At 40.6% G+C, this 14,400-nt stretch overlaps 1 protein-coding gene across 2 annotated transcripts in view; it reads left to right on the top strand.

Annotated features, from left to right (window-relative positions):
* RUNX2 (RUNX family transcription factor 2) overlaps positions 1-14,400 on the top strand; it is a 191,491-nt gene that overhangs the window by 96,793 nt on the left and 80,298 nt on the right. For both annotated transcript variants that reach the window (XM_024212812.3, XM_024212811.3), the window contains exon 5: positions 4,142-4,246. In XM_024212812.3, the coding sequence (XP_024068580.1) occupies positions 4,142-4,246 (105 nt within the window). The remainder of the gene's footprint in view (positions 1-4,141; positions 4,247-14,400) is intronic.

The raw sequence follows: 14,400 nt of genomic DNA, 5'->3' as shown, positions 1-14,400 counted from the left end.
GTCTTTGGTTAAGAAGTTTTCTCTGATCAATCTGGGTAAAATCTATGGAAAAGTGATAGTGTACTTTACAAACTCTCAACATATTTATTTAAGAAACTTCAAAGAAAAACAAAGGGTGTGCACTCTTTTACTATATTGGCTTTCTGAGTTTTGGCTAGTTTCCCAAATAGCAATTTTTATATTTAAAAAAAAAGAAAGAAAAAAGACAGACTTAACTGCTTGCAGACTTTTCACGCATGGAAGATGAAGAAAGCTTCTTTTGATGAAGTGTAATTATGTCCAAACAGAGCTGACCCCCTCCCCCTATATTTCTTATGATCTTAACGGAAGAAAGTAGGGATTTTCCTTTGAAGCAGCCGGGACTTGGTGGAAGATCTGAAATGCCACATTCTGCTGCCAGAGGCAGGATGGAGAAATTGGTCCAGACTTGTCTTCCAGACTTAGACAGAACAGAGAGAGAGAGGTATCATTAATGATAGATTTTTATAACACCACTTAAAATAGCAGGAAAGCAAACAGTAGTAGCAAACAAACGTGAGAAAGCTACACATAGAGCAGAGAAGAATGTTGGTGGCTGCATGAAGTTGGATAGGAAAAATAAAAAAGCAAAGAAGTCATTTTTCAGAGGCAAGAAACTAATCCACACCTGTTTCTGACTTTAAGTTTACATCTTTCAAAATAGCTCCCCCTTTGATCTTTGTATCTCTAAATGTAATCGTCAAGTCTGAATCATCAACCTACCTCTTTACCTTCTCTCCGTTTCCCTTCTTTCCCATGACCCATGGGGATGCTCTGATGTCTGCACATTTGAATATTATCCAATAGAAGAGATTACCTGCAACTTCACCGTTTTGTTTATTTATTTTCTATCCCATGGCAACACAAACACTCTTTTGGATGGGGAAATACAAGTATCCTAACACTGGGTCCTAAATGTGTATGCAGAAGTCCCATTAGTCTCAATGGGAGTTGCTTATGCGAGGGTGTAGGGCAGTAACTTATCCTTAGGGGCCTGATCCAAAGTCCATTGGAGTCAATGGCCTGACTCCCATCTTCAATGGGTTTTGGATCAGGCCCTTCATTTTTTTGTGTCTTGATATTTTGAATTAATCACATTAGCATCTGGATGAAAAAAATATGCAACACCTCCACAGGTCGCCAAGTCTGCTTCCAAGCTAATTTCTCTTGTTAGCTTTAGGCTCCAACATATGTCAGGCTTGCCCATTACTATGTCAGTTGCACTCACATGTGTTAATGACAAAGAATGCACAGTTTGGGGACACATTCAAGCAAGAGTGCCAAATAATTTCTTACCCTGTGAGGCTCATTAAAGAGTACTATAATTATTCATTAGCTACCAGAAGTAAATAGTTTACATTTTTAAGGGCACAGAGAAAGCTATTAAAAAAAGGTACATAGAAAGATTTTGCAGCTGATGAAAGATATACAGAAAATCAATTAAATCTAACTGTGGAAAGCGTAAGTGTTCACACAAATACATAATCCTATGAAATGTACTTTGGGCCCAATCCTATAATGTGTAGAGCACCTCTTGAAAAGGTGCCGAATGCCTTCAATCCCCTTAGGCTTCACTGGAAGTAGAGGGTGCTCAGCACCTTGAGGATTGGGCCCTTGTCCTACAAAAAGCAGTGAATTGGTTAGCTGAGACTTCCTGAATGCTGATACATTATTGCATCTGTGTAGCTAAGAATATCAAGTAGGGAAAAGAAAACTCTCCCCCTTTCAAATTAGACGTGCTCAACTGCTCGTAGTTAGGCTTTGGCAGGATGATAATTTAGACATGCGCACAGGCCTTGGCAGAAGGCAAAATATAGCCCTTTATATGAAGTGTGTATTTTTTGGCCATTGTATTATGCAGAGATATTTTTGGGATAGAAAATCTTGCAGCACTTGTCTAGCTGTAGAATGAATTTTCAAACTGTCACAAGCAGTGTGCTTTATCGTGTTGTTTTTTTTAATCTAGACAGGCTTTTATGGCTATTTGACATATTAATAAAACCATAATATGGTAGGACCAAATTCTGTCTGTAGATGCACTTGGAAGCTCCCTTAGATGTCTGCTGTAGCCACCCCTGTACAAATGGGTGAAATGTCACCGGTGAATTTTTGTGTAAGCAATAGGTTAAATTCCTACTATTCCTCTATAGTTACTCTTCTCTGCAATGTCAGTTTTGAGAGACCTGCAGAAGGGTCTCTCTCTACCTTTTTCTAGAGTAGCGAGGATGAGGGCAGCCAACTACTTCCACATGCTCTCGTTGCTGCCTGCTACCAGAATTTAACCTTTTTGGTTTTCCATCCCCCCTGCCAGAGCCTGGAACTCACAGACTTCACTCTCACTTGTGTCTGTTGGAGAAATGGGCACAACTGGAGCACAGTTCCACCTGGAAAGTTATTTTACTCTACATGACAGTTCTATTCTCTTGAAACATTCTCTGTCACTTGCTCTTAGAAAAATATGGCCAAGATCGTCTGAAGTCGTACGCTTGATAGTAAATGATGTGTGTCTCAGGCAGGTTTTGAAAGTGTATGACTTGGCTTGAAAAGAAAAATCAGTTACTAGATTTGACAGCCAAAGACCTGTTCTGTGTTAGGGTTTGAACTGATTGCATTAAGTTTTGCGCTCTTACATATTGTTTAAGATTTGTGTTTTGATTGACTGCCTTCAGAGTTCAATGAGAGGGGGAAAAAAAAAACTGGATAAAAAAAAAAAAAAAAAAAGAAGGGGTTTTAAGATTCTGGTAAAGTAGCAGCTTAAATGAGCAATAAGGCCTGAGATTGCTGACTGTTTTATTGAGTCACTGTTGTACGCCCACCTTTTCCTGTCTTGAAAGAGTTTGCAGTTTTGACTATCTGACGTGACTAACCGTTGCATATCTGACTGATTACAACTGTCAGTGAGTCTGCAGAACAGAGGCCAGTGTCTTGGGAGAATGTATGCTGAGATCCAGTCTTTTGGTTTATTTATTTAGTTCTTCATTGTGCCAAAGGCTGCAGGTCATCGTGTACAATGTCTATATGAAATGTAACACTGAAAAGTTAAAATGCAGATTTGTGATAGAAAATATTTTATACATACAAAAACAATTTCTCACAGTCAGTGGATAGATATTTAAAGATTTAATAGGTGGAGTATATGTAAGGAAAAACGTCTGCTCCAATAACGAAGATAGCATCATATCATGATAGGCAGATTAAGGATGGACACACTAAATGTTAAATGGCATCCATGAGGAATATATATTTTTCCTCATATTATTGTAGTGAAGTCAAACAAATAAAATGACAAAACAATGTGAAGTAAATAACATTAGGAACAAATTCTGCTCTCTGTCACCCCACAGTAAAATGTAAATAACTCTATTTAGCTGAGTTGCTTTGGATTTACAGTGATGTAAATGAGAGCAGAATTTGGTTTATCCTCAGTACTTCAATCTCCCTGGTCATTCTATTACAGATTTAAAAGTCACTATCATTGAACAAAAAAACTTCAGAAACAGACTTCAAAGAGAAACAGCAGAACTAAAATTCATTTGCAAATTTAACACCATTAATCTGGGTTTGAATAGGGACTGGGAGTGGCTGGCTCATTACAGCAGCAGCTTTTCCTCTCCTGGAATTGACACCTCCTCATCCATTATTGGGAGTGGACTACATCCACCCTGATTGAATTGGCCCTGTCAACACTGGTTCTCCACTTGCGAAGTAACTCCCTGCTCTCCATGTGTCAGTATATAATGCCTGCATCTGTAACTTTCACTCTATGCATCCGAAGAAGTGAGGTTTTTACCCACGAAAGCTTATGCCCAAATAAATCTGTTAGTCTTTAAGATGCCACCAGACTCCTTGTTGCCTCAGTAGTGAATTACTCTTGTTTTATCATTGTGTCACGATCTAATATTAAATAAGAAATCTTAAATTGTCAACACTTGGATGGTATTACTGATATTAGAGTATAACTGAAGGGGAAGAAAACTCGTATGATTAGTTTGTGTTTTTAATTTTCATGATTGTGGAAATGACTGGGAAGAATTGTAAATGCCTTTTATTCTTTACTGCCCATGCATATGGCTGTTTTCATGTTATAGTCATTCCTCATTTGTTATTTTTGTTCTCTCTGTAGGGAAGAGTTTTACCTTAACAATAACTGTCCTTACGAACCCCCCGCAAGTCGCTACATACCACAGAGCTATAAAGGTTACAGTGGATGGACCAAGAGAGCCAAGAAGTAAGTACTGTGTTCTCCCTTTATGCTCTAATATCTGCTGATGGGAGTCTGTAAAAGTAAAATGTTAATTTTGTTTAATAGAGTCTTATAGATGGAATACATTTCTTTGTGAAACATAGATCCCCATTCAGCAAAATACTTAAGCACCTGCTTAACTCTAAAGTATGTGAGCAGTTCCATTGAACTCAGTGGGACTACTCATATGGTTGAAATTAAGCATGTGCTTAAATTCTTCTGAATTAGGGCAATAGTGAGCCTTATTTCATGTACACTAAGGCCCCTTTACACCACTCTGGCATTATAAGGGAAATTTGGAAACAGTGGGCCTGATTCCTATTTACACTAAGGGCCCTTTATACTGCCAGAATGGTGTAAAGGGGCCTTGGTGCAAATGAGAATCAGGCCCACTGTTTCCGTGTATCATTTGATTTTGGGACAATAGACCCAATCCAGCAAGGTGCTGAGTGCCCTCAAATTCCATTAACTTCAAACTGAGGAGACTCAGAAGTTAGCAGACGCTCAGTGCCATGCAGGATCAGTCCCAATTGATGGGGGGGAAATGCATCTTTGCTCAGGATTTCTTTTGCCATCATACACTTAATGCGTCTGGCCCAATGACCGCTGGTTAATCATGTCACACCTGAGATTGGATTTTCCTAGCACAACGTCCATTTTCAACTGTGTATTTACCACAGATCCTGGGAGCTAAGGAGCGAAATAAGTAACCATAAAAGCCCTAGCATGTTGACAGCGCTGTCTTTGTGTATTTCCCAAGCACAGAGAATGTTTAATTAAAAAAACAGACTTTCACTCACCTCTTATAACATGCACACGCCTTAATTATCAAAAATCTATTTGAAATAATTGCTGGCTTTCTTGTTATGACAGTTGTGTTTGGTCATGTTCCAGTAATTGTTATAGATAGCTCCTACTAATAGATACAGTCAGACCTGGTTAATCCATCTTGGTTTATCTGGTTGGCTGGCAGATTTAACTGGTAATCAATCTTGCATCGTGCAGGTATCACTGAGGAGCCAGTCCTAGATTTTTTCTTAATCTAGCTAGAAACAGTGTTTCCAAATTGATTGGGATTAACCAGGTCTAGTTGTATTTAAAGTATGTGTAGAGATTAAGGATTATTTGATGAATAGCCACATTAAAAATATCTCCTAATGGAAGCATCTCAATTCATTGTTTTGTCTTTGATCAGCAAATTCAGACTAGACCTTTCAGGGTTTATAGGGAGTTTTACTTAAAATACCGCAAAGGTACAGGTAGGTAGAGTTGTACCCAAGTGAAGTGGCTCCCAGGCCAATACAGCTGAATTTGCAGCTCCTTCCCCTAAGATTGGGAGAAGCGGTTTAAAATATCTTCTGCCTTACATAAGACCTGCCCTGTCTGCATAATTTCCCCCTGATCAGTAAGTGAGAACAGTCAAGCAACTCTGCTCTTATGGATGCATTTCATTCCATAGATGCCTCTGGTGCTGCCTGCTCTTGTTGGAGGTTTTCTGCTTTCAGGTTACTATCGCAGAGAGTGTTTTGTCTTGTCTGACTCTCTTTTGGTAATTCTTCTGTTCTTGCTAAAGATGCTGTGTTCACCTGTGACTGCTGGCCCTGTCTAACCTGCTTGGAGACTTCTGGCTAAATGTGTCCCTGGTGTAATGCCAAAGGAGTTAGTTACATCAGGAATTAATTTGGCTAATCCATTTAGGGGCTGCTTCCATGTGTTGATGCATCCATGAAATTGGATATCTCCAAGCAGAGGAGACAGTGTGGGCTTGGGGGTGGAGAGCGAAGAGTGTATAGAGAGTAGCATCTGAATAGACAGGGATGGCACAGACTGTGGGAGGAATAATCTAATTAGACTGGGACTGCACCATCACAATAAGCAATTAAAAAAACCTCAGGCTATGTTCTTATATCTTAGAAATCCTATTAAGACCAACTTGAATTTTTTACTCTAGTCTCTTTGGGACAGATCTTCAGATGTGATGTGCATCTACTATTCTTAAGTGTGGATGCTCGATAACTCTGAAAATCAGTTCCTGTAGTTTTGATGGAGTCCACTTGTATGTAGTTTCCAGTCAGTCAGACGTGGCCAAGAAGGGCCAATTCAAGTTTAGAATGTTGTTTGGCTGGTTTATGATGCTCATCTTCAGAGTTGGTTGGTTTGTGCAAGCTCTGTTGTTTTGGACTGATGTACAAGATATGGGATCATAATAGCTAGAGACTGACTAGTTGTTTTGAATGGGAGTCATTGATGTGAATTTTAGGGAGAGAGCGGCTCTGGAAAATGGACTCTTCTGTAGAAGCTTCACTGAAGTGCTTTTCTTCTGAGAATCCCTGCATTAATTTCTGCTCTTTAGTAATTGCATTAATCAGTGTAATGAATTTTGGCACCTGCCTTGCATGAGGAAAGCTAGGTGGTTGGGGGCAATAATGACTTCTATTCAACAAGTGGCTCCAAGAGCAGATGTATTTTTCTTAATGAGTTGTGTATCAGCAAACAGTGCCCCTCTTTGCCAGGACCTGCATTTCACTCAAATGTCTGAAGCATGTTATTCTATTTTTCCTCTCTCTGGCGGCTAAACCAAGGCTGTCACATCACAAACAACTTCTTTTCTTAATATACACATCTGGCGTTGGCAGTTGGACCAACTTCATAAGAGCACATGATCATCATTCATTACAAGATTAAAAAGTACCCCATGGCATCATTGATGTTTTTTAACTTTGATCTTTTGCAGTTGTGATTCATCTCAGTTATAAAACTTCCCTTTAAAGGAACACAACTGATGACTTATTAGAACCTTCATCCTAAGTAGCGTAAACATAAAATTATGCACATCTTTACAGAATGTCATTTACTTGGGTTGCCAGCTTATCATCTTAAAACATGACTTCATGCTTTAGATCCTGAATTTGTAAGGCGTGTTTATAGGCAAGGCACTTTGACCTTCTGTTGGCAAGTTGATTCGAGAGAACAAACACTGTATGTTTTCCAGTAGTAGTAGCAGCAGCAGCAATACCATGACAGATATTGCAATCATTTAGAGCCCGACCTGAGGAGGTGCTGAACACTCATGGCACCCGGTGACTTCAGTTTGGAAGCTCAGCGTTTGGAAAGTCAAGCTCTTAATATTAGCTCTGTTTAGTTGTATTAAACATCTGCTTGTAGAAGCTCGCTGCTCTCACCTTGCTCTGTTTTGTTATTATTTTAAAATATTTCAAGACGATGGCGTGACGATTTCAAGACGAGGTTGCCTTATTAGATTGAGTCTAGAAAGTGAACTGGCAAAAGCTGCCCATTTTTACATGGCGGAAAGGTGAACCTCTTCCTGTGTCTCTTTGTAGGAAAGAGGTGTTTTTTGACTAGTTAACTCAGTCAGTGTTAGCCAGAATGCAGTTCAGGGAGTTCTACACTGCTGCTCAGTCTTTGGGTTGGATTAGGACAGAGCATGGCATGCAAGGTAATAGAATCTGGAGAGTGGATGGGGTAGGGATCTTGGGGACAAATTTGTGCCTTCTCAAATACCTGACATATCCTGTTATGTAACCACCCCTGTCTTTAATGTACCGGCCTTATAAAATGTAGTCTCCAAACTGATAGACTACATTTTGTAATCCACTCAAATGGAAGTGAAATTTTGAGCTTTCAGCCAGGGACGGGGTTAGACTTGCTGGGGCCCAGGGCAGAAACTAAGGAGCAGGCCCTGACTCCGTCTCTCTTACCTGCTCACACATTGGATTTCTGCAACCTTTCTGAAGCTGAAGCCCGAACCCTGCCATGGGAGGCTGAAGCCAAAGCCTGAGCCTGCCACGTGGGGTCCCCTGTGGCGTGGAGCCCTGGGCAATTACCCTGCTTGCTACCCCCTAACGTCACCCCTGCTTTCAGCATATATTAATTGATAGGGGAAAAAAAGCTCTGCTTTCATTAGACTTACTTGCAGAATATTATCTGCAGCCGAAGCCTGTGAGGTACACACGTGATGAAAGGTATGAGCAAACATTGTCTTTTTGTCTGTGTGCTCTACAAAAGACAAGCAAAAGGAGCTGGTCAGTCTGGGTATTAACTGTTTGGCCGACTGGCTTATAAAATGCAGAGCAGTGATTGAGATTTTTGAGATTCTTAGACTTAGAACCATAACAGCTTTTAGGAAGTTCTCTCTCCTTTCTTCCAAGGGGAGGGGGTGGAGGGGTAAGTCTGGGGTTGGTGGAATGTGCTTTAGAGTAGAACAGCTTTAAATCTCTTTCGGTTTTTTTATTTTTTTTTATTTTTGACTGACTGTCAGGAGCTGGGCTGGTGGCCAAGCAGGAAATGACACATCGAGAGGCATTTGTGTTGTGCAACATTTTGTGGAACTGATGCAAGGCTACATTGCCTGTTTACGCATTCCTTCACTAACAGACTGCATGGCAGTAATTTTATTCAGCGATACATGGCATGCTACGGCAAGGAGCTGGATCCTTCACATCTCTTTATGCAGAATTATCACAGCAGTTAAAACATGCAGTGTGTCCCCTATTTAGAATATTCCCTGGCTTGCTTTCAAAGACTGCTACAGCAACCCCTTCTTAACCCAATATGTACTGATTTGAATATGTTTTTCCACTGTGGTAAGTTTGCGTCATGCCAGGAGATGTGTAGTTTTCAGAACAAGAGCACATTTTACATACGCACAGATTCCACTTAATACTTGTATTTTATATTAAACATTGTTTAAAAAATGTTTTAAGCTATATGCATTCCAGAAGCTGAACACAGGTTAAATATGAATGTGGTAATATGTTGGCGTAGTCAGGAAATTTTCATTCTAAATGAACACTGAGGTCCTTGAGGTATTATAAAAAGGGTGCTGGATTCTCATCCAAGTGGAGGTTAGAAAAACAAGGCCTGATTCTGATCTCTTTCACTCTGTTGAAATCAGTTAGGTTACTCTGGATTGCTACCACTGTAAATGAGAACAAAATAAGGACCAGCAGGGGCATGGTTTGAAAGTTGCTGTTACTGCCATTGATAGGTCTTCACCTCTGTGTTACAAGCAGTTCCATTCTATAAGATGTGAGCTGGAATGTGATCATATGGCCTTAGGAATGTTCAGCGCTGCTGTGCTATGCTGTTCAAGTTCGTACAGCACGACTATCTGCCATGTAACATAATCCACTTAGGGTCTGATCCTGAAAGTGCAAAGCACCCACACCACTCATTAATTGCTCTGGGATTTGCAGGTGCTCAGAACCTCTCCTGGTCAAGCCCAGGGTTTCTTAAGCCAGGAGTTCTCAACCTTTTTCTTTCTGAGCCCCTCCCCCCCACACACATACTATAAAAACTCCATGGCCCACCTGTTCCACAACAACTGCTTTCTACATATAAAAGCCAAGGCTGGCGTTAAGGGGTAGCAAGCAGGGCAATTGCCCAGGGCCCCACGCCACAGGGCGCCCCACGAAGCTAAGTTGCTCAGGCTTCTGCTTCAGCCCCAGGTGGTGGGCTCAAGGCCCCGGGCTTCAGCCCTGCACAGCAGGGCATAGGCTTTCTGCTCTGGGCCCCAGCAAGTCTAACACTGGTTCTGCTTGGCGGACCCCCTGAAACCTACCCACGGCCCCCCAGGAGGCCCCGGACTCCTGGTTGAGAGCCCCTGTCTTAAGCAACATGGCCTCAATCTTCTACTCTCTGAAGGGGATGGCAAAACTCCCACTGACTTCAGTGGACTGCAAGGCCAGACCTTGTTTCTCTAAGATACATTTATGATGTAAATTGGAGGACGTTTCCCTCAGCACACACTGCATCTGGTTTACCTTCTGCAAGCATGCACTTTCCATGAAACCTAATATAACTGATGGACTGAAGAACATTTCTCCATTCCCCAATTAATATGTATTTTTCCCATTTAGTTTCAGAGGCCTTGGGAAGACTCTTAGTTAAGTTTAAATACCTTGTTCTAAAGTACATATCGAGGTATGGCATTATAATAGACATTGAAGGGTTAGCTTTGTTTCTGATATGGGTGTGTAACTCATAACAAGCTAAGCTGCTTGCAGCCATCATGAAACATTCACCACAACTCCTTTAAGTCACCATTTGAGTTCATTGTGTGTATTTTCATTGTATTGTCATGTTTCTAGTGCTGGTGAAAGGTTCTGGACTGACAGGCCTGAAGACTTAAGCCCCCTATTTATCCATAGAACAGGTATAGCAGAAGCAGCAGCTGCACAAACTTGACCAGCGTTGCCCACGTGCTTGCCTCTATCCCTGAAGATATTTTTATGGATTAAAGGGTAGCTCAGTGTTCATGACCATTCAGTTCCTATCCTTACTATTGGGGCTGCTAGTGAAGATGTTCATTATTGACAGCTGTCATTAATGAGATGGACACTAGTTTACTAGGAACTGGACTGAGACCACCAACTTCATTTCATGGAGGTCACCAACCAGTTTTCAGCTGATCATACTTTTGATCCTGGGCCGGATAAGCTGAGAAAAAAAGACTGAGCCATGCAGTTCACCCATAACCTCAATTTTGTACAGTGCAGTTGTTTTGAAATCTGCATGATCCATATGGTTTTCATCAACCTGCTCTTCAGGAGCACACCGCTGCCCAGAGATGTCTGGGAGGGGTGTTGACTGACCATGTACTTAACTACAGAGGGAAAATCCTGCAGAAGACTATATAAAAAAAGCAAATGGATAAGTCTGAACAGAAAACTGCTCCCTAAAACATAAGCAATAGAGCGAGAGAGAGACCTGGCTGGAATGTTTCAATTGAAAACAAACTATTTTCATGGTTCTGTATAGATAATGCTGCTTAAAACACCATCTCATTTGGTTTATAAGATGATACCACAGTATCCTCCAATGTTGCAATTATTTTATTTGTATTACAAAAGCCCTTTCAGGCCCCAGCTGAAATCAGGGCCCCATTGTGCTCGATGCTGTACACATTCACAGTAGGAGGTGGTCCAGCCCCAAACAGATTACAACATACATTGAATAGATAGGAGGGAGAAAGGGATACACCTAATAATTCTAGGCAATAGCAGAAGTGAGGGCATTCTATATCTTCACATGGCGCAACGTGAGGTGGGAGGACAGCAAGAAAGCAACTGTGATCTGCAAAAGACAGTCCTGACAGTTAAAAACCATTACTAGTAGTTTTGTTATACCGGTCTTGCAGCAGGATCCTACAAAAAGGCATTAAAATAATATATATCTTACCTTTATATAGTTTATTTCCTTTTCAGCCATTCTAAATTTCTTTACAAGCTTTAGATATGGAAATCACTTTGTTCCCCACTGAAATGCAGTCATCCCAGAAGTGGAACATGGGAGCTGTTTAACAGTACGCAACCATAAGATAAAGAAACTTAGTCGAGGAAGTGAAGAAGAATATATCTAATTGAAAATTCGTATGTGTCTGGCGGTCTTAGTAATGATCCCATATTGGAATTTGCCCAGAACACCAGAACAAAACCCCCTAAGCCTATGAAAAATGCTGGAATCTCTAATGAGTACAAATATTCAGCTCCTCTGTCCTATGTCTCATCTAACATAGGCCATCTCAAGCAGTACAGTGCCTCCACTACTATCATAGACTTAGATAAATCACAAATACCACTTCTTGCAGGTCTATCGTCCAAGTCGAGATCAAAACCTGAGGTGGCCTAGCGGCAGGCCTGGTGTTTCCCAATGTTCTCCACCTCACTAAAACATTGTAGAAATACATAAGCAGCCGAAAGTACGGAAAGATGATAATACACTGTGTGATTGTTATAGACAATATGGCTTGAAGAGCAAGTGGAGAGGGGAGGGTTCAGTACTGTGCCAATGTCCCCACTTTCTTTTCCAACCATAATATAAACATGAGAGCATTTCTGTTTTCCATCCCAGCTCAGCTGCTTATGTGCATGTGAGACCCCAAATACGTATGGTGAGTGGGATTTTCCCTTTTGTTGGTAGTGTGGATATTCGTCCAAGGAAGGAAGAATGAAATCTAGCAATAAAAAAGGCTCACATGCCTTTTGCTTAAAAAAAAAAAAGCTGGTTGTGCCTACAGCCGCTGCAAGATCAGAAAAGAGTATCATTCTTCATTGTATTGATGCCAGCTGCATATTGTAGGCTTGCTTTAGGGTCTACCACTAGCACCGAGCTTTTGGAAATGCTTGCCAGGTTTGTGTTGCTGTCCTGCATCAGCATATTTTACCTCTTTCTTCCTTAGTCAAACTTTTATACTACCCACTCGCCTTGCCTCTGGCATGTAACTTGTTTCACAGCAACATGTACACCCTTCTCACTGAATATCACCAACTCAAGTGGTTTTGCTGCCTCCAGGCCCCCTGTCACGCAGTGCCAGATTCTGCCAACTTTACTCTCATTGAGTCGCCTTACCTTTCGCATCGCCCCGTTCATTTCATTGGGACTCTTCAGTATGAATAAAGCTGTCAGAATCACAACCACAATAAACCGGTACTAATTAGTTTGCTACATTTTTTTAAATCTTGGTGCCCTATCCAACTCCTTGTATCCCCAGTGTAGTGGAAATGATCCTGAATACCACCACCAGTGAGAGTTCAGAGGCTAGTAACATTGTCTTTCTGAGCTAGACAGGACAATAACCATCTAAATAAAATAGTATAGTAGGATTTAAGAAAGGGCTGGATAAATCTCATCGTGACATTTGTAACTTAAGGTGCTAAAATACAGGGATAACCCAGACCCATGTGGCCGGGTCAGGAAGAAATTATTTCTCTGTGAACAATATTGTACAGCCAGCGGAGCTTTCCTGGAAGCACCATGCATAGGATAGGCCATTGCCAGAGGCAGTGTGAAGTGTACAATACGAAACTTGATGGGCAAACTGTCTGCTTCAATATGGTATAATTTATGGCCTAAATTTTCAAAGGCAGGTTGATTTTTCTGAAAGTGCAGACTCTCTAAAATCAAGCCCCTTTAGTAAATTTTAAATTGGACAAAAAGAAAAAAAACGTACTCAAAATAGTCTCTTTTGAAAATTCAGTCCTATATTTTTAAGTGACACAAAAGTAACTAAAAAACAGAGCGCTAGAGATAAAATACACCCCACCCTCTTGCTAGGATGTACAATTAATGAGGTGCGTAGAGGGAAAGGGAAGTGCTTCTCATGGCAAAGACTGTATCTACTTTTGTGTTTGTGCAGCACCCAGCAATAGTGAGGACCAGATTTTGATAGGGGCTTGGAGGCAATAGCGTCTTACAAATAAATAAGAAGTTTAGATAAATGAAAAAGTATATTTTAGGCATTTGAAATCCAAAAGTTTATCATTGCTTCAGTGTTGAAATTCCTAGGATATCAAGCAAACCCTCCCTTATCAATTAAAATAATTTTCATTCCTTGGTGTAAAAGTTGACTATATGGAATGTACTTTCTGCTTTCACACTCATTGCTTTAGACAGACTCTCATATGTCTGCTCTGTGGGTTATGTTCAGGAGACTGCTTGCTTTTGTACTTTTGTGTGTGTGTGTGTTATCAAACACTTGTTCGTAAAACCAGCATCATAATGAAATTGGCACCTTTGCATGTGAATGTGTTTGACACACAGGAGGGCTGAAAGACAGACCCATGAACGTAAAGTTACGCTATGTTTCAACTCCTGAGCTTGGCGATCAAAACGAGAGTCATTTTAAAAGACAAGGATAACATTTTCAAAAGCACCACAATGAAAATGAGATTTAGGCTCCTAAGTCACTTATTGAAAATGTTACCCTTAATATGGCTATGCACTGATTTTTTTCGTCGCACCAGATTAAGAATATAATTTCTTCCAAATAGCTCACACTCATTAAATCATGTGTTCCACCATTCCATGAGTACTTGGTTGAAACAGTTAGTCTCTCCTTTTGGAAGGTTGGTACATCTAAGAGACAGATATTGCTGAGTAAGTGGACAGATTTCTTACCTTTAATGTACACTTTAAATATATATTACACCCAAAAAGCTATGTTAAAAGAACATTATTCAGGTTGCAAAGTCAAGCACTCAAAAGTGAGGAAATGTCAGAATTAAGGTTGCCTGTGCAGCTTCAGTATTGCCCGCTTGTGCATATGCTTTATGATACAGTCTTTAATTACATGTGTGACGTTGTGCAGTCTACATGGTTTTATAAAAATATAAGTGAAT

Source organism: Terrapene carolina, unplaced genomic scaffold (assembly GCF_002925995.2).
Source record: "Terrapene carolina triunguis isolate 2854851 unplaced genomic scaffold, T_m_triunguis-2.0 Scaffold42, whole genome shotgun sequence".
Classification (NCBI taxonomy): Eukaryota; Metazoa; Chordata; order Testudines; family Emydidae; genus Terrapene; species Terrapene triunguis.
Note: the sequence above shows the minus strand (reverse complement) of the source record. Positions and strands in the feature narration are given on the sequence as shown.